The following is a 20,333-nucleotide window of genomic DNA, read 5'->3' on the forward strand; positions in this document are numbered from 1 at the left end:
TTAATGCAGAATTTAAGAATGGGGAGATGAGAATTATTATTGAAGGAAACGGAAAGTCTGTAGTTCCCAAGTCGAATGAAGAAATTTTAAACCTGGCAGATCGCTTATAGAGTAAGCCGGGAGATAGTGGGGCCCCCCACTCTATTGTTATGCCAGGATGGGGTGTGAAGAGGCCGAATTCAAAATGCTACTTGAACGAAGAGTTCGAATTAAAAACCAATAGCATGAAGGGTCCTGACGAGAGGGCTAGCCACCTGTGTAAATTTAAAGAATTGGGTGGAAATGGTCTAAGTTTGGGACACGGTGTTGATAAAATAACCCCTATGAAAAAGGCGGGCGGGAGTTTACCTCGCCAGATTACTCAAGTTCCCCACGTGGGAACTCACTGGAAAAGAGGCAACGGTTAATGGGGATGCCATTTTAAATAGCAAAGCAGGTTGTACGGGATTTCACCAAAGCCTGTAAATGACAAAGACAACCCCCCTGGAAGCCTGCCTGTTAAGGGAAAACGACCAAAACGATTAGTATTCGCATAAACTTTTGTAGATGCACATAAGCTAAGATCACAACTCCTTAGTTTTGTTGCAAAAAAAAGGTGGTTATTAAGTTGAAGTCTGATGCTACAAGACTTTAGTAAGGTACAAGATGTTAAAATATTAAAGGAAATGCCACTGTAATCATTAACCGTTTGGACGCTGAATTGAATGTATCACTGTAGAAAAAAAACTTTTGTTTTGTGTTAGATTCTAAAACCCTTTAAGACTCTGTACTACTTCGTTTCACCACTGGTGAAAACGCTTTGAAGAAAGGGGGTGTTATGAATGCACCACAGCTCTGAGGGGCCGAAGGGGTGGGGGAGCCCCCTCCTTTGTGAGAATCGCAAGAGCATTATTGGGTTGCCTCAGAGGACCCAGGAAATGACAGAGACCTGGCCATTGTCTCCTGGAGACAACGTTTGTGGATTGGGGACTATGCTACGTGCAAGCCCTCGGGCAAAGTGGGCTGGTTGAGAGAGGGATTGCATCATCCCAACCTGATTGACATCTGAGACCCCGTGAGGAAGTATAAAAGAGGGTCTGGGGGAACAACCCCTTTGAGACGCACCAGAAGAAACGCTAGCGATCCCGCAATAGCGGGAAGCCTTTTGAAGGAAGCCACGTGTGTTCGGTTCCCTTGCCTGGGGGCTGGTGGCTGGTACCACAGAAAACGACTTGGAACTAACAACGGGGAACCAACTCCCCCGACGCAACAGATTGGCCGCATAAAAGTCCCGGGCAAGTTTAAAACCGTCTCTCTTAAACCCAAAAAGCTGCAGCTTGAAAGGACAGTGACTTTTATCTTTCCATCGGACAATACAATATCCCCTAGACAAACGATAGAGCTATTGCTTAATTGATGATTATTATTATACCCGCGTTTTTAGATTTAGTATTGACGACGTATTTTATCTGAATGTCAGTATTAATCTTATTTTTGTGCCCCTTCACAAATAAAGACTTTTAAAAATAGTACCATCAGACTTCAACGGACCTCTCTATCTTTGCTGGTAAGTGACCCAGTTATGGTATTTCGTAACAGCTCCTACACTGAATGTGAGTCACAACGATAGAGATGGAAGGAGGTTTTCCCGATGTCAGTGGGGGAACAACAGCGTTTGTCTCCGGTTTTTGGAGTGGCTTCCTGGTGAGTTGCCAGCGGCCACAGCGGGGTGCTATGCTGTTCACAGCTGTCAACGAGCCCCATCCAAACTGGCAGAAAAAACTCCAAACGAAGCTTCCACATTAAACCACTTAGATGTCCAAGAGACGTTTCAAACCATCTCCAAGTAACTCATGACCTTAATACAACAGTTTTCCCTAGATTTCTCCCAGCGCATTCAGAACAGCTCCACTCTGCCTCTGACCCTGGGAGTGTGTGATGGGATAGTGTAGAGGGAGTTTCACTCTGACTAACTGCTAGGAATGTGTGATGGGAGATGTTCTGTGCCTTACCTTGGGTTAACCTGACTAATTGGGATGTTCAGTCTCTGAGCTATGTCTTCCATCGTCTCATTCCCCTCGGAAATGATCCCAACGCCCTTGGCAATAGCCTTGGCAGTGATGGGGTGATCCCCCGTGACCATGATCACCTGTGGAGAGAGGCAGGCAGATGGTGGGTTGGAAGTATTTCCCAGGGCACAGGGGAGGGTACAGCGGGTGTTCTGGGGTCTCACCTTGATCCCAGCGCTCCTGCACTTGCCCACGGCATCAGGGACCGCGGCTCGAGGAGGGTCAATCATCGACATGAGGCCCACAAAGCACAGAGTTTGCGTCGGAAAATTCATCTCATCTGCGTCAAAGGGAAAGCCAATGGGGAACTGTTCGTGGGAGAGGCTGAGGTGACAGAAGCCTTGAGGGAGGGAGAAGCACAGGTAAATCACTGGAGGAATGCTGCAGATCAGCTAGCATCTATGGAGGGGAATAAATAGTCAAAGTTTTGGGGCGAGACCCCTCTCCAGGACTGGAAAAAGCCAATATCAGAATGTGGGGGAGGGGAAGGAGGAAGTGTTAGAATTGGGTGGAGGGGTGTGTGAGTGTGGATCGAGTAGGAAGCAGGGAGGGGATAGGTGGGAAAACTGAAGGTCTGAAGAAGAGGGAATCTGATAGGAGAGGAGACAGACCATGGGAAAAGGAAGGAGGAGGGGCACCAGTGGGAGATGATGATGGGCAGGTGAGGAGAAGAAAAGACATGAGGGGGGGAGCCAGAACAGGGAATGGAAGAAGAGAGAAGAGGGGGAGTTGAATGGGGGGGGGGGATAAGGAGGGTGCAGGTCAAGGAAGAGAGCAGGAGAGTATGCGGGCCAGATTCCCCAACAGAAGCAAGCACAGTAAGATCCCAGGTAATCCAATGTACCTCCACTGAGACAACAGTCTTCACCCTCCCCTCCCCCACATACACAATGCACAGGAAGATCCCAGGGATCCCTTTGCTAATGGGTACAACAAGATTCCAAACCGTATCACTCCCCCCACCCACTTTCACAGCAACAACCCAGTTACTTTCCCTAGTCCACCCTTGACATGCAGTAGAAGATCCCAGTGCATCTTCCCTCCTCTGCCCTCATCCCTCATCTCCCTCCTGACAGTCAGCCTGATCACACACCCACAGGCAAAACAGGGGCAGTCCAGTGGAAGGCGGTACTCACCCAAGACGCGCTCCCCGAGACCCCCCAGCTCAAGGTAGGCATTCTGGAAGGCTTCACGCATCTCCTGGTCCAGGGGAGCCTCCTGGCCATGCATCAGGATGGTGGAGCAGCGGTCAAGGATCCGTTCTGGGGCTCCCTTCATCACCAGCAGGTGATGGGGCTCAGCCGAGCCCTCGCCGGCTTCCATCTTGTGGATGGAGAGCTGAAGAGTGGGAGGGGTGGGGGGAAGGAGGGATGAGGAGGAAGGTAAGGATGGTAGTGACAGTCTCACAACAACCCCCTCCCAATCTTCCCCCACCCGACGGTCAGCTCAATTCCCCTGCGCCCACCCATGTTGAATGGGTTAATGGCTGAGGAGCATTTGATGGCTCTGGGCCTGAGCTTGCTGGAGTTTGGAAGAAATAGGGGAAATCTCATTGAAAAATATCAACTATTGAAAGGCTGAGACAGAGTGGATGTGGAGAGGATGTTTCCTATAGTGGGGGAGTCTAGGATCAGAGGACACAGATAGAGTGGACATGGAGAAGATGTTTCCTATAGTGGGGAGTCTAGGACCCCAAAGGGCACAATCTCAGACTGGAGGGACATCCATTTAGAACAGAAATGAGAAGGAATTTCTTTAGTCAGAGGATAGTGATCTACAAAATTCATTCAATTACAGTTGTGGAGGCCAAGTCATTGGATACATTTAAAGCAGAGGTTGATTGATTATTGATTAGAGGGTGGGAGAAGTTAAGAGATTGGGGTTGAGAAGGATGGTAAATCAGCCATGATGGAATGGTGGGGCAGATTCGATAGGATGAGTAGCCTAATGCTGCTCTGTGTCTTATGGTCACTCTGTCCCCTGCCCAACTGCCCACTCTACTCCTCCATCCTCCACCACACTCCCCTCACCCCATGTTGAGCCAAGGTCCTGGCTCTCCCTGCGGAAGGGGAGCAGGCTCCTACCTGGTACTTGTTGGTGGAGTTGAAGGGGATCTCGGTCACCTTCGGGCTTCGCTCACGCATCTCCCGCACGGAGCCGCAGGAGAGCTCAATGCATTTCAGCAGTGCTGACTCCGATGCATCCCCGGCTGTCTCACGCTGCAGGGAAGAGGGGCAATAGGTGGTTACAGCCCTGTGGAGCCTTTCCTCCATTGCATCCACTGTAATGATTATCTTTACCAGAATCAGGGTTAACAACACTAGCTACGTTGTCATATTTGTAGTTGTATGACAGAGGGAATGGGGGGAGAGAGAGAGAGGGAGGGGGAGAGAGAGGGGGGAAGGAGAGGGGGGGAGAGTGGAGGGGAAAAGAGAATGGGAGAGGGGGGAGAAGGGGAGAGGGAGGGAGGGGGAAGGGGAGGAGGAAAGGGGTGAGAGAAGGGGGGGTAGAGAAGGGGAAGGGGAGAGAAAATGGTGAAAAGGGAGAGGGGAGGGGGAGAGAGGGGAAGGGAAGGGGAAATAGGGAGAGAAGGGGGAAAGAAGGGGGAAACTGGGGGAGAAGAGGGGGTGGGTCTGGAATGGGGGAGGTGAGAAGGATGTGGGAGTGATGTGAGAGGTAGGTTTGGGTGGGAGGAAGGTAGAGAAAGAGATGTTGAGGGGCGGTGGTGGATCTGACCGAGAGTAACACACCTTGGAAATGGACAGGTGCTCCTGGCTGGGTTTGAAGACAGCACGGTTACAGAGAGCCGCGATGCGAGAGAGTGCACCCCACGTGGGTGAAGTCTTATCAAAGGCCGAACCTGGGGTGTCAATGACAGGAAGGTCACAGATGCAACTCTACCACATAGCTGCACAGGGAGATCCCATCAAATGCCAGCAGCTTGGGCGTCAACATTGTTAAAACTTAGATATAATACAATTTGTCCAAACCCTCCCTCGAACCCATCCTTCCCCCGATCCCCATCCTCCCCCAATCCCCGTCCTTCCCCATCTCCCTAAATCCTCCCTGTCCCTCTAAACCTCTCTGCATCCCTGTAAAGCCCTTCCCCCTCACCAAAAACCTTTCCCATCTGTCTAAACTCCTCCCTGTCTATCTAAACCCCTCTCCATTCCTTTAACTGCCACCCCACCCCACAAAAAACACCCATCACACTAAAACTACTCCCCATCCTTCTGAACCCCTCCTCATCACATACACCTCTCCCCAACCCTTCAATCCTCCCAGACATTCTCTCTCTCTGTAACTCTCCCCTTTCCCTCAACACTCTCCCCAGCCCAGACTCCCTCCATCTCCCTGTTTCTCTCTCCAATCTGGACACCCTCACTCTCACTGTAACTATCTCCATTCCAGACTCCCACACTCTCCCTGCACCCTCGCTCCCCCTGTGACTTTCCCCAGTCTGGACACCCTCACTCTCCCTCTCAACTACTCCATACGAGGACAGGAGGCAGTGCTCTCTGCGAGGTCTCTCAGGCAGAGACGCGTCTAACGGCTGTACCGCTCTGATCCTCTGTTGTGTCCGCCTCGTGTATTTGATTGTCAAACCACATATGCGCGACTGTCATGCGGTTCTGTGTAAGTGTCCCCGTCTTGTCTGAGCAGATGGTCGAGGTGGACCCCAGGGTCTCGACCGCTTCTAGGTTCTTCACCAGGCAGTTCTTGCGAGCCATTCTCTTGGCCGTGAGGGTCAGGCAGACCTAGGCAGAGTGAGGAGTGTGAGTGGGGTGCGGGCAGAGGATGGATGGAGCCAGGTGGGGGAGAGGGGGAAGTTGGGGTAGGGCACAGCAGGGGGAGGGAGGGGGAAGATGGGCTGGGAAGGAAGGATGGAGGGAAAGGGAGTGGAGAAATGGGGTTAGGAGGGAGGGGTGGGAAGATGGGTACAGAATGTGCCTAGAGAGAAGAGGAAATGGAGGCAGACACAAAGAAAGGAAAGAAAAGTAGGGAAAGAATCAGAACAAAGGATTGGGAGGGAAATGTGGGGAGATGGGGGGCATGGGGGAGAGTGAGAGAGGGATGGCACGTACAACAGCTCAGTGAGCCCCATTAACTTCCATCCCTTCAGCGCCCCAGAAATGACCATCTCCTGCCCTCCTGTCCAACACCCCTGACTTTGACCACACTGAGCCCTGAGCCCTGAATCCAGCTTACAGTGACGGTGGCCAGCAGTCCCTCAGGAACATTGGCCACGATGATCCCGATGAGGAAGATGACAGCCTCCAGCCAGGTGTAGCCCAGGATGAGGGAGAGCACGAAGAAGGTGACACCCAGGAAGACAGCCACGCCTGTGATGATGTGGATGAAGTGCTCAATCTCCATGGAGATGGGAGTCTGACCCACCTCCAACCCCGAGGCCAACGAGGCAATGCGGCCCATAACAGTCCGGTCTCCCGTGAAGATCACCACTCCCCGGGCTGTTCCTGCACATGCCAGAGGTCCCAGGTCAAAGAACATCAGAGAGTCAACAAAGCATACTCCACCAACACAAAGAGCTTGGATTAGACACAGAGTAAACCTCCCTCTACACTGTCCCATCACACACTCCCAGGGTCAGACACAGAGTGAACCTCCCTCTACACTGTCCCATCACACACTCCCAGGGTCAGACACAGAGTGAAACTCCCTCTCCACTGTCCCATCACACACTCCCAGGGTCAGACACAGAGTGAAACTCCCTCTACACTGTCCCATCACACACTCCCAGGGTCAGACACAGAGTGAAACTCCCTCTACACTGTCCCATCACACACTCCCGGGGTCGGACACAGAGTGAAACTCCCTCTACACTGTCCCATCACACATTCCCAGGGTCAGACACAGAGTGAAACTCCCTCTACACTGTCCCATCACACACTCCCAGGGTCGGACACAGAGTGAAACTCCCTCTACACTGTCCCATCACACACTCCCAGGGTCAGACACAGAGTGAAACTCCCTCTACACTGTCCCATCACACACTCCCAGGGTCAGACACAGAGTGAAACTCCCTCTACACTGTCCCATCACACACTCCCAGGGTCAGACACAGAGTGAAACTCCCTCTACACTGTCCCATCACACACTCCCAGGGTCAGACACAGAGTGAAACTCCCTCTACACTGTCCCAACACACACCCAGGGACAGACACAGAGTGAAACTCCCTCTACACTGTCCCATCACACACTCCCGGGGTCGGACACAGAGTGAAACTCCCTCTACACTGTCCCATCACACATTCCCAGGGTCAGACACAGAGTGAAACTCCCTCTACACTGTCCCATCACACACTCCCAGGGTCAGACACAGAGTGAAACTCCGTCTACACTGTCCCATCACACACTCCCAGGATCAGAGACAGAGTGAAACTCCCTCTACACTGTCCCACCACACAATCCCGGCGTCGGACACAGAGTGAAACTCCCACTACTCTGTCCCATCACACACTCCCAGGGTCAGACACAGAGTGAAACTCCCTCTACACTGTCCCACCACACACTCCCGGGGAAGGGTTGCAATGGACAGTGGTTTCTTCTGCCCTTGCAAACTGCTTGGCAATGGTGCAAGGGTATATCCATGCCCTGGGAACTGTGGAAAAGGTACACATGGTCTCTCTGGGTTCTATAACAGTGTTACAGGCACCACTTGGTCCTGAATCCTTGACTGGGATGGGAACATTTTATTTTAGTTTATGTTACTGTGTTAGTCCGTATGATTGTTGTGGTACTACAGAAGGTGATTTGTAATAAACATGCACACAATGGGCATTTTATTGAGTGCCTTCTGTATCTAATGAAGTGGCCACTGAGTGTATGTTTCTGATCTTCTGCTGCTGTAACCTGTCCACTTCAAGGTTCAACATGTTGTGTGTTCAGAGATGTTTGAGTTACAGTCACCTTCCTGTCAGCTTGGACCAGTCTGGCCATTCTCCTCTGACATCTCTCTTTAACGAGGTGTTTTTGCCCACAGAATTACTGGTGGATGTTGTCCCTTTTGTTTTCCATGCCATTTCCTGTAAACTTTACAGACTGCTGTTGTGAAAATCCCAGCAGATTTCAGTTTCTGAGGTTCTCAAACCACCTCACCTGACACCAATAATCATTCTGAGGTTAAGCTCACTCAGATCGCATTTCTTCCCTATTCAGGTGTTCTGGTCTGAATGACAACTAAACTATTTGACCATGTTTTCATGCTGTCAAATGATTGGCTGATTAGATATTTGCATTACAGGTGCACCGAATAAAGTGGCCACTGAGTGTATTTCTGTGAAAAAAGGAAAGGGTTACAAATCAGACACTGAATTACCTTCCACACAGTTGGTACTGAAGAAGGCAATATTCCTGGTCTCGAGTGGATTGTCATTGGTAAACTCTGGGGATCGGGTCTGAGGTTCAGACTCTCCTGTAAGTGACGAGTTATCAACCTACCAAAGTGGAAGAGAGAAATGCATCAGTATTGGCAGTGTCCATATTATCAGTGATGGAACTTTTCCCGAGAGGGTGTCATTCATCTCAGGACACAGGTTCCTGTGACTGCAAAAAAAGCAGGAGGAACATAATATGGCAGGTCAGAGGTCCTCCACAGTAGAATAAGGATTAAATGGCAAGATAATGGGAAAAGATGAAATCGGACACAGAGTGAAACTCCCTCTACGCTATCCCATCACACACTCCCAGGGTCAGACACAGAGTGAAACTCCCTCTACACCATCCCATCACACACACTCAGGGTCAGACACAGTGAAACTCCCTCTACACTGTCCCATCACACACTCCCAGCATCTCCTCTATCTGGGAGTCTACCTGAGCCCTACTGCAGAGACCTGGCTGGTGAACTGGCAGCACATGGAGATGAAAGTTGTGGCCCAGCTGGGGCGCTGGTCAGGCCTTCTAAGGGTGCTTTCCTATCGAGGCAGGGTGGTGGTCATAAACCAGCTGGTAGCCTCCATGCTGTGGTACTGGATGGTTACCTTGGCCCCTCCTGCCCCCTTTGTCATGAGAATGCAGGGGAAGTTAATGGACTTCTTCTGGGGCAACAGGAAACACTGGGTCTCTGCAGTGGTCTTGAGTCTCCCAGTGGGAGATAGCGGACAGTTGCTGTTGTGTGTACGTACGCAACTGGTGGCTCTCCGCCTCAGAACTCTGAAGATTCTTGTATGCCGAGCACCCTCCCGGGTGGCAGGTGATGTCAACATTCTTCCTCTGGAGGGGCTGCTGTCTTCACGAAGATATGTGGCTACCACCGGCATCAGCCATGCTGCTTTGCAGAGTCTGCCCGGCTTCTATCAGGACCTACTGAGAGTTTGGAGCATGGTTGCCTCAGGCTGGGAATCCCCCCCTCTGGCAGAGGGCAGAGTCCTGGCCGACCCTTGCTCTACCTCAACGGATGTCGGTGCGGCTGAGGTGTGTGGAACAACTCAGGCTGAGCTGCTTGTTGAGCCCAGGCCCCGCGACCTTATCTGAGAGCCAAGTCCACACAACTTGAGCTGTCTCTCCTCGACACCCACAGTCCCATTCAGGGATGCAAGTAGGAGGTACCTCTATCGGCTGCTGCTCCACACCCTCCACTTCCTTGCCCTTGTCCACCGTCCCGACACGCCATGGCGGTCGGTCTTTCCACCTGGAGGTGAGGGAGGCTCCCAAAGTAAGTCCCTTTATGAGGGAGTTCTTCCCATGCACCGGGGGATCTGGGGTGGGGGCTGCTGCATACAGCGGTGCCTTGTAATAAATTCTTCAGTTTGTACATGGATCTCCCACCCGCATGTCACTTTTGCGGGCTGGAGGAGACCATGTACCAGATGTACGTGGAGTGTGTGAGGCTGCGGCCCCTTTTTGTATATTTGCGTGGGTTGCTTCTCACCTTCTGCTTGCATTTTAGCCCCACCCTATTTGTATATGGTCATCCAGTAAGGAGAGGGGCATGGACGGATGAGGATGTCCTTGTCAACTTGCTCCTGGGGCTGGCGAAAACAGCCATCCAAGGGTCTTGGAAATGGGTGGCAGGAGGATCTGCTCGAGCAGCCTGTCTGGCAATGTTTAGGGGATATGTTCATGCCCAGGTAAATATTGAGAAGGAACACAGGCGACCTTAGAGACGTTGAACTCCGTGGGGGGTTAGTGCCATCATTGAGAAGAATGGAAACATTATAGTTTAATGTTGTTTGTCTAGTAGTTGTGGTGTTATTGTGTTATTCACTGGTATAAATTTTAGCAATGAATTTGTAATAAAGAGACTTTACAAAAAAAAGGTCAGACAGAGAGTGAAACTCCCTCTACACCGTCCCATCACACACTCCCAGGAAGTTTTGAAAGGCAATTGGCTGGAGGCGAATATACCGCTGAAACAAATGATTAAGACGGCAATTTGCAGCACCTACTGAACCTATGAACCAGCGCATTCTGAGAATATGGGGGACAGTGGAGCAGCTGGAGGAAACCCAGAGGGTTCTGTTGGATGGGTTTACATGCACAGAGTGTCCTTTGGTGAGGGTTAATATTTACACAAAGACACGGTGAAGGGGTTGGGTTTGCTCAACATTTGGAGGCTTTAGCCAACATTGCTTAATATTTATTAGAGTGATGGAGTTATAGATCACTGCAGCACAGAAATTGGACCTACAGCCTACCTAGTCCCTCCTAATTTACTATTTTGCCTAGTCACATCTGAAATATAGCCTCGTTGTACTCCTCCCCTCCAAGTCCTTATAGCACTGCATAGCCCTCCAATCCATGTCCATAATCAAACGTACCCTTCAATCCATGTTCTTATCTAAAGCTCTCTTAGAAAACACAGTCAGACCTGCATCCACCACTTCTGCAGGCAGTTTGTTCCACACTTGCACCACCCTTGAAGTGAAGGAGGTTCTCCTGAAATTCCCCTTAAGCATTTCAATTAATTTATGACCTCTATTACCTTCTGCATGTGTTTCTCTGGCACTCTGTCTGTATCTTTCTCTCTCTCACTCTCACTGCCTCTGTTCTTCATTTCCTGTCTTTGCCCTGCCCCCTGAAACCCCAACCCACTGATCCCCGCCCCTGCCCCTGACTCACTGCCCTCTGACCTCCTGCCCCCTGCCCCTCACCTTGCAGCCATGCGAGGAGATGATGCGGAGATCAGCCGGAATTCGGTCACCCCCTTTCACCTCCACCAGGTCACCGGTTACCACGTCCTCTGCATTGATTTGCACCTTCTCACCTTCTCGGATAACCAGGGCTTGCTATGGAGAGAACATGGGGTTGAGGAACAGGGGAGAGTGGAGAGAAGGAGAAGGAAGGAACAATGGTGGGTGCCGGGGCAGGTGGGGGTGTTGTTGAGGGGAATGTGTGAATTATCTTGTGTCTCCTCCCTGCGAATCTCTCCCATCCTGCTGTTTGCCAACACGAACCTTCACCAGCCCTCTTCTCCACCTGGGCATCCTGATGCAGGGCTTTGACCCAAAACGTATACAATCCATTTTCATCCATTGACGCTGCTCAACCTCCTGAGTTCCTCTGGCTATTTGTTTGTGCACCCTACCTGACAACCTGTGACCCCAAACTCACCCTGTCAATCAATGACCCTAACTCACCCTAACAGTCAATCTGTGACCCCGAACTCACCCTGACTGACAACCTGTGACCCTGAACACTCCCTGTCAATCGGTGACCCCTAACTCACCCTAGCAGTCAATCTGTGACCCTGAACTCACCCTGACTGTCAATCTGTGACCCCGAACCCACCTATACTGGCACCTCTCACAATCCCCTCCCCTCTCCCAAAAGCTCGTCTCCACCTGCCCATTGTACAAGACCCATACTTGCCTCACCTAGAAACTACACCTCCAAAAGCCACGTCCTCACACAATCCTCTCACAAGCCACCCATCTCCCAGAACACCCCCACCCTTCTCTCAGAACCCTCCCACACAACTCCCAGAAACCTCCACCCTGTCTCCCAGAACCCCATAACTCTTTTCTCAGAAACCCCACCCATCTGTCAAAAATCTCCATCCATCTCCCTGTACCCCCAACTCTTCTCTCCGAAACCTCACTCATCTCCCAGAACACCCCTCCCACCCACCTCCCAGAAACCCCCCACCCTTCTCTCAGAAACCCATAACCCTTTTCTCAGAATCCCCCACCCATCTCTCAGAAACTCCCACCCTTTCTCTCAAAAACCCCCACCCATCCCCCATAAACCCACCTGGGGCACCATGCTTTTGAAGGAGTCCATGATTCGAGAACTCTTGGCCTCCTGGTAGTAGGAGAAACAGCCAGTGATCATCACCACGGCCGCCAGCACGATGCCCAGGTACAGCTGTGGGCAGAACAAGTCAGAGGGTACCATCACTGGGGGGGATGAGAAGGCAAGGGTCCTGGCAGGGGCCTCAGTACTCCAGTGAGAGGCTGAATATACAGGGATAGGAATGCTCAGCTCCTCTCTAAACACTTCAGCACTCCTCTCTCCCCCTGCACACCACGCGGTAGATCTGAAGAGATGAAAACAACTGTGGGAGTGGGGCAAATGTAAGCTGCTATACAGGGTGCAGTAATGAGGTTGTGTGAGGAGAGACTGTCAAGGAAGGCCTCAGGACACAACTTCAGAGGTCAAGGATTGGGATGGGGAGTCAGGTTAATGATTGGGTATTAGGCCAGGGTCAGAGATCAGGAATAGGGATTGGGTATTAGGTCAGGGATTGGGATGGGGTGGGTTAATGACTGGGTATTAGGCCAGGGTCAGAGATCAGGGATTGGGATTGGGTATTAGGTCAGGGATTGGGTATTAGGTCAGGGATTGGGATGGGGTGGGTTAATGACTGGGTATTAGGCCAGGGTCAGAGATCAGGGATTGGGATTGGGTATTAGGTCAGGGATTGGGTATTAGGTCAGGGATTGGGATGGGGTGGGTTAATGACTGGGTATTAGGCCAGGGTCAGAGATCAGGGATTGAGATGGAGAGTTGGGTTAATGATTGGGTATTAGGCCAGGGTCAGAGATCAGGAATTGGGACAGGGGAGTCAAGTTAATGATTGGGTATTAGGCCAGGGTTAGAGTAGAGGGATTGGAAATGTTTCAGGGACTGGGACTAGGTGCTGGGTGAGGGTTAGAGGAAAGAGGTTTGGGTTGGGAATGTGAGGTGGTTCAAAGTCAGGGATTGAGTGTTGGGTCAGAGGAGAGGGGTAAGGGAAAAGGGAGGGATCAAGGGTTGAGGTTTGTGTTTGTGATGAGGTCATATTAGATTCAGGGATCTGGACTGGAGGATTGGGTTGGTGTGAGTATTGAAGCTGGAGTCAGAGGGTGGGTGTTGGGTGAGGGTTTGGGAGCAGTGGGGAGGATACTTACGTTGTCATTGGATGGTTCATCCTCCATGGCGGCCTGGATGCTGTAGGCCAGGAAGCAGAGCACAGCCCCGATCCAGAGGAGGATGGAGAACCCTCCAAACAGCTGGCGGCAGAACTTCACCCACTCCGGTGTGGTGGGGGGTGGGGTTAGGGCATTGGGGCCCTCCAGAGCCAGGATCTCAGCTGCTCGTGCATTGGTCAGGCCCTGGGTGGGGGGAAGGCAAGGCAGTAAATGCATATGAGAATTAGAGAGAGGGAGAAAAGGAGAGAGCAAGAGAGAGTCAGATGGAGAGACAGGGTGGGCAAAGGAGAGGAAGATAGAGAGAGAAGGGAAGATGGGAGAGGTGCGAATCGGAATGAATGTAGAGGGAGGGAGATGGGGTGAGGGACGCGAGTGTGACAGGAAGGTGGATAAAGGGAGAAGGGAAATGGAGAGAAGGTGTAGTGAGAGACAGGAGAGGGAGGCAGAGTGAGGAAGGGAGGGAAAGGTGGAGAGGAAGTGAAAAGTGGGGTAAGCAAATGAAAGTGTGCGAGGAGAGGGAACAGATGGGGAGGAAGAGGGAGGATACAGAGAATAATGTAAAAATGGATGATTCGTAATCACCTCACCCAGCATTCACTCCCTTTCCCCCTTTCACCCAATCACCCCACCTCATCCTGTCCTTCTCCTGTATCCCAGTTTCTGGCCAAAAGGGGACTTTCCCTGAGCTATATGACTGCCCCAGGCAGACAGGCCTGGAGCTGCTATCCAGAGAGACTGGAGCCCAGGGGGCTGGAGGGGTGGGTGGGGGGAAGTGTGCGAGGGGGGCGCGAGAGAGGACTGCGCAGGGAATGGAAGGTTGTCTGGGAGAGTGAGTGGACATGTGGGAGAGGCAAGGGGATAAAGGGGAGACCTATTCCATAATCAATGTAACCCCTCCCTCCTGCAGACTGGCTCTTAGGTCTCCATTTTTCTTTCATCCATGTGCCTATTGAAGAGTCTCTTAAATGCCCCTGATGTCCCTGCTGTGAACAGTGAATTCTGGACACTCACCACTCCTTGTGTAAAATGGTACTGGCTGTCCATTCTATCTATGCCTCTAATCATTGTGCACATCTCGATCAAGTCACTTCTCAACCTCGTTTGCTCCAAAGAGAAAAGACAGCTCGCTCAACCTTTCCTCATGAGCCATGATCTTGAATCTAGGCAGTACCCTGGTAAACCTGCTCTGGCAGAGATTGATAGATTCTTGATTGGGAAAAGGAGGAAGAATCGACTATGATTCGAAGGGCTGAAGAGCCTAACCCTGCTCTCAGTGGCCATTTTATTAGGTACACCAGCTCTTTAATGCAAATATCTAGTCAATCATATGACAGCAACTTAATGCTTAAAAGTATGCAAATATGTTTAAGAGTTTCATTTGCTGTTCAGACCAAATATCAGAATGGGAAAAAAATGTGATCCAGGTGACAGTGGTCCTGAAACAATTGTTGATACAGGCAGGGTGGTTGAGTATCAAAGAAACTTCTGATCTCCTGAGATTTTTAAGCACAACAGTCTCCAGAGTTTACAGAATAATAGCATGAACAAAAAATCCAGGAAGTGAAAATGCCTCATTAATAAGAGAGATTAGAGGAGAATGGCCAGACTGGTTCAGACTGACAGGAACTCAGATAACCACACATTACAATGGTGGTACAGAAGAGCATCTCTGAACACACAGCACGTTGAATAATAAAATGGATGTGCCACAGCAGCAGCAGACCATGAACATATACTTGATGGCCACTTCATAAGGTACAGAGATGGCAGCGGAGTATATCTTATACGAGGAAGCATAGACTTAGGCAGAGTGGGGAAGAGTCAGTCAGACAAAGGATGGCACAGAGGTCAGGAGGAGGACAGAGTGTCAGGAGCACTTACCCTGGTCAGATCCGTTCCGTACTTACGGCTCAGCTCGTCCAGGGTCAGCCTATGATCCTCCTGTGGGGCAAAGGTCAAAGGTTGGAAGGATATTTCCAAATTTTGGAATGAGAGTATCCAAAATGAGGCAGTTAAGTGGGGGTGGGAGGAAGAATATTCTGCCCTTCGAGTCTATCACAACATTGACCCATGGTGCAAGCTGTACAGGAAGAAGAATTTTACCTTGAATCTGGTAGGAAGAGGCTGTTTATAGAAACAGAAAACCTACAGCACAATACAGGCCCTTCAGCCCACAAAGTTGTGCTGAACATGTCCCTGCCTTAGAAATTACTAGGCTTACCCACAGCCCTCTATTTTACTAAGCTCCATGCACCATTTTAAAACCCTCTTAAAAGACAACCGTTGCTGGCAGCCCATTCCACTCACTCACAACTCGCTGAGTAAAAAAAAAAACTTACCCCTAACATCTCCTCTGTACCTATTCCCCAGCACTTTAAACCTGTGTCCTCTTGTGGCAACCATTTCAGCCCTGGGAAAAAGCCTCTGACAACCCACACAATCAATGTCTCTCATCATTTTGTACACCTCTATCAGGTCGCCTCCCATCCTCTGTTGCTCCAAGGAGAAAAGGTTGAGTTCACTCAACCTATTCTCATAAGGCATGCTCCCCAATCCAGGCAACATCCTTGTAAATCTCCTCTGCACCCTTTCTATGGCTTCCATATCCTTCCTGTAGTGAGGTGACCAGAACTGACCAAGTGGGGTCTGACCAGGGTCCTATATAGCTGCAACATTACGTCTTGGTTCCTAAATTCAATTCCATGATTGGTGAAGGCCAATACACTGTACACATTCTTAAACACAGAGTCAACCTGTGCAGCTGCTTTGAGCGTCCTTTGGACTCGGATCCCAAGATCCCTCTGATCCTCCACACTGTCAAGAGTCTTACCATTAATACTATATTCTGCCATCATATTTGACCTACCAAAATGAATCACCTCACTGTTGACTGGGTTGAACTACATCTGCCACTTCTCAGCCCAGTTTTGCATCCTATCAATGTCCCGCTGTAAAATTTGACAGCCCTCCACACAATCCACAACACCTCCAACCTCTGTGTCATCAGCAAACTTACTAACCCATCCCTCCACTTCCTCATCCAGGTCATTTATGAAAATCGCAAAGAGTAAGGGTCCTAGAACAGATCCCTGAGGCACTCCACTGGTGACCAACCTCCATGCAGAATATGACCAGTCTACAACCACTCTTTGCCTTCTGTGGGCAAGCCAGTTCTGGATCCACAAAGCAATGTCCCCTTGGATCCCATGCCTCCTTACTTTCTCAATAAACCTTGCATGGGGTAGCTTATCAAATGCCTTGCTGAAATCCATGTACACTACATCTACTGCTCTTCCTTTATCAATGTGTTTAGTCATATCCTCAAAAAATTCAATCAGGTTCGTAAGGCACGACCTGCCCTTTACAAAGCCATGCTGACTACTCCTAATCATATTATACCTCTCCAAATGTTCATAAATCCTGCCTCTCAGGATCTTCTCCATCAACTTACCAACCACTAAGGTAAGACTCTGTGGTCTATAATTTCCTGGGCTATTTCTACTCCCTTTTTTGAAGAAGCAGACAACATCTGCAACTCTCCAATCCTCTGGAACCTTTCCTGTCTCCATTGATGTTGCAAAGATCATTGCCAGAGGCTCAGCAATCTCCTGCCTTGCCTCCCACAGTAGTCTGGGGGTACATTTCGTCTGGTCCCGGCGACTTATCCAACTTGATGCTTTCCAAAAGCTCCAGCACATCCTCTTTCTTAATATCTACATGCTCAAGCTTTTCATTCTGCTGCAAGTCATCACTACAATCACTAAGATCCTTTTCCATAGTGAATACTGAAGTAAAGTATTCATTAAGTACCTCTTCTATTTTCTCTGATTCCATACACAGTTACCCACTGTCATACTTGATAGGTCCTATTCTTTCATGTCTTGTCCTCTTGCTCTTCACATACTTGTAGAATGCCTTGGGACTTTCCTTAATTCTGCCCGCCAAGGCCTTCTCATGGCCCCTTCTGGCTCTCCTAATTTCCTTCTTAAGCTCCTTCCTGTTAGCCTTATAATCTTCCAGATCTCTACCTTGCTCTCTAAACCTTTTGTAAGCTTTTCTTTTCTTCTTGACTAGATTTATTACAGCCTTTGTACACCACAGTTCCTGTATCCTACCTTTCCCTGTCTCCTTGGAACATAACTATACAGAGCTCTGTACAAATATCCCCTGAATATCTGCCACATTTCCTCCGTACTTTTCCCTGAGAACATCAGTTTCCAACTTAAGCCTCCAATTTTCTGTCTGATAGCCTCATTAATCCCCCTACTCCAATTAAATGCTTTTCGAACTTACCTGTTCCGATCTCTCTCCAATGCTATTGTAAAGGAGATAGAATTATGATCACTATCTCCAAAATGCTCTCCCACTGAGAGATCTGACACCTGACCAGGTTAATTTCCCAATACCAAATTAAGTACAGCCTCTCCTCTTGTCGGTTTATCTACATACTATGTCAAGGAACCTTTCTGAACACACCTAACAAACTCCACCCCATCTAAACCATAAGCCTGTTACAAAGGAACCAAGATGCCTTTCCCCAACCCAAACACACACTGTAGGATCTTGAACACATGAATTCATTGGCATTTTCTACTCCAAAGACATGGACACACTCAAAGAAATTAGATGTCCATTAGCATGCATTGAAATCACTCAGCAGCACTACCACCTGGAGTGTGTGACCTGTTGACATAGGAAATCCTCATTGTTGCCCTATTGACAGAGGAAATCCCTATTGTTTCCCTGTTGACATAGGAAATCCCCATTGTTACCCTGTTGACATAGGAAATCCCCGTGTTGCCCTGTTGACATAGGAAATCCCCGTGTTGCCCTGTTGACATAGGAAATCCCAATTGTTGACCTGTTGACATAGGAAATCCCAATTGTTATCCTGTTGACATAGGAAATCCCCATGTTGCCCTGTTGACATAGGAAATCCCAATTGTTATCCTGTTGACATAGGAAATCCCTATGTTGCCCTGTTGACATAGGAAATCCCAATTGTTGACCTGTTGACATAGGAAATCCCAATTGTTGACCTGTTGACATAGGAAATCCCCATTGTTACCCTGTTGACATAGGAAATCCCAATTGTTGCCCTGTTGACATAGGAAATCCCCGTGTTGCCCTGTTGACATAGGAAATCCCAATTGTTGACCTGTTGACATAGGAAATCCCAATTGTTATCCTGTTGACATAGGAAATCCCCATGTTGCCCTGTTGACATAGGAAATCCCAATTGTTATCCTGTTGACATAGGAAATCCCTATGTTGCCCTGTTGACATAGGAAATCCCAATTGTTGACCTGTTGACATAGGAAATCCCAATTGTTGACCTGTTGACATAGGAAATCCCAATTGTTGCCCTGTTGACATAGGAAATCCCAATTGTTGCCCTGTTGACAGAGGAAATCCCCATGTTACCCTGTTGACATAGAAAAACCCAATTGTTGCACTGTTGACATAGGGAATTTCCATGATGCCCTGTTGACATAGGAAATCCCAATTGTTGACCTGTTGACATAGGAAATCCCAATTGTTGCCCTGTTGACATAGGAAATCCCAATTGTTGCCCTGTTGACATAGGAAATCCCAATTGTTGCCCTGTTGACATAGGGAAGCGCCATGTTGCCCTGTTGACATAGGAAATCTCCATGTTGCCCTGTTGATATAGGAAGTCCTAATTGTTGCCCTGTTGACATAGGGAAGCGCCATGTTGCCCTGTTGGCACAGGGAAGTGCCATGTTGCCCTGTTGGCACAGGGAAGTGCCATGTTGCCCTGTTGGCACAGGGAAGTGCCATGTTGCCCTGTTGGCACAGGGAAGTGCCATGTTGCCCTGTTGGCATAGGAAATCCCAATCATTGCCCTGTTGACATAGGAAATCCCCATCGTTGACCCGTTGACATAGGAAATCCCAATTGTTGACCTGATGACAGAGGAAATCCCCATCGTTGCCCTGTTGACATAAGAAATATCCATGTTGACCTGTTGACATGGGAATTCCCCATGTTACTCTGTTGACCTAGAAAACCCCATTGTTGCCTTGGGATGTTCGTAACAGGAATTCGACCACAGGTGTCATGTCTCAGTCTAAATCCAAAACTTTGTGGGGGCGGGGTGGAATGGCAGGATATTTGGAAGAGTTCGAGGGTTTGAGGAAAGGAGAAAGATGAAGTCACTCACCATAGAGACTTCCTTTTTAAGCTCATCCATGTCCTTCTTGGCTTTTTTCTTCTTTGGACTGTCTGAGGAGTCCGTGCTGGTGTATTCCCGTCCATCCTGAGGAGAAGGCAGTTGGGGTAATAAGTGCCGCCTCAAGATAATCACGTCAGTCAGCGCTCCAACCCTGAACCCACCTCCATGCACTAAGTAGTCTTCGGCAGCAATCAGTGCCACAGTCCGGGGCGGGGGTGGGGGGGGGGGTGGGTAGCCACGGGGGAGGGGGCAACACTGCTCATCCTTCAACAGGGATCACAGTGCTTTTGAACTTAGTCACCATGGCATTGCTGGTTGTGGGATCTTTCCGTGCTAAGGATGGGCATGAGTTCCTGGTTCACAACAAGGGGCATACATCAGCCAACCTGAGGTGCTGCCTTGTGTTGTACAAAATCCTTCATGTCTCCTTCTCCCACCACCATTGCCCGATGTTGGGTATAGCAGGAGGGACAATAGTGGACAGACCAAGTCGAATAATTCTTTGTTCTGAATTAACATGCATGAGACAGGCACCTGTAGGGAGTGACTTGTCAAGAAACTGCAGCATAAATCATTTGAATGCAGTTCCCATGTGAGACCCGGTGCTGTGTACTAGCGTTTCTCTTTGCGTTTGTAGGCAGTGGAAGACAAGAAGGGGTAGGGAGTCGAATGGCCGAAAGCGAGGATGAGAGAGTGGGGAGTGTGACGGAAGGA

General features: G+C 49.7%; 1 protein-coding gene across 2 annotated transcripts in view; it reads right to left on the bottom strand.

Annotated features, from left to right (window-relative positions):
- The window catches only part of LOC132395799 (sodium/potassium-transporting ATPase subunit alpha-2), a 48,112-nt gene that overhangs the window by 25,863 nt on the left and 1,916 nt on the right, over positions 1-20,333 (bottom strand). For both annotated transcript variants that reach the window (XM_059972854.1, XM_059972853.1), the window contains exons 2-14: positions 19,608-19,703; positions 15,305-15,364; positions 13,403-13,606; positions 12,264-12,377; positions 11,165-11,299; positions 8,389-8,506; positions 6,258-6,526; positions 5,608-5,806; positions 4,799-4,908; positions 4,133-4,267; positions 3,185-3,386; positions 2,213-2,388; positions 1,992-2,128 (exon numbers count right to left, since the gene is read on the bottom strand). In XM_059972854.1, the coding sequence (XP_059828837.1) occupies positions 1,992-2,128; positions 2,213-2,388; positions 3,185-3,386; positions 4,133-4,267; positions 4,799-4,908; positions 5,608-5,806; positions 6,258-6,526; positions 8,389-8,506; positions 11,165-11,299; positions 12,264-12,377; positions 13,403-13,606; positions 15,305-15,364; positions 19,608-19,703 (1,955 nt within the window). The remainder of the gene's footprint in view (positions 1-1,991; positions 2,129-2,212; positions 2,389-3,184; positions 3,387-4,132; positions 4,268-4,798; positions 4,909-5,607; positions 5,807-6,257; positions 6,527-8,388; positions 8,507-11,164; positions 11,300-12,263; positions 12,378-13,402; positions 13,607-15,304; positions 15,365-19,607; positions 19,704-20,333) is intronic.

This window comes from Hypanus sabinus, chromosome 6 (genome assembly GCF_030144855.1).
Source record: "Hypanus sabinus isolate sHypSab1 chromosome 6, sHypSab1.hap1, whole genome shotgun sequence".
NCBI lineage: Eukaryota > Metazoa > Chordata > Chondrichthyes > Myliobatiformes > Dasyatidae > Hypanus > Hypanus sabinus.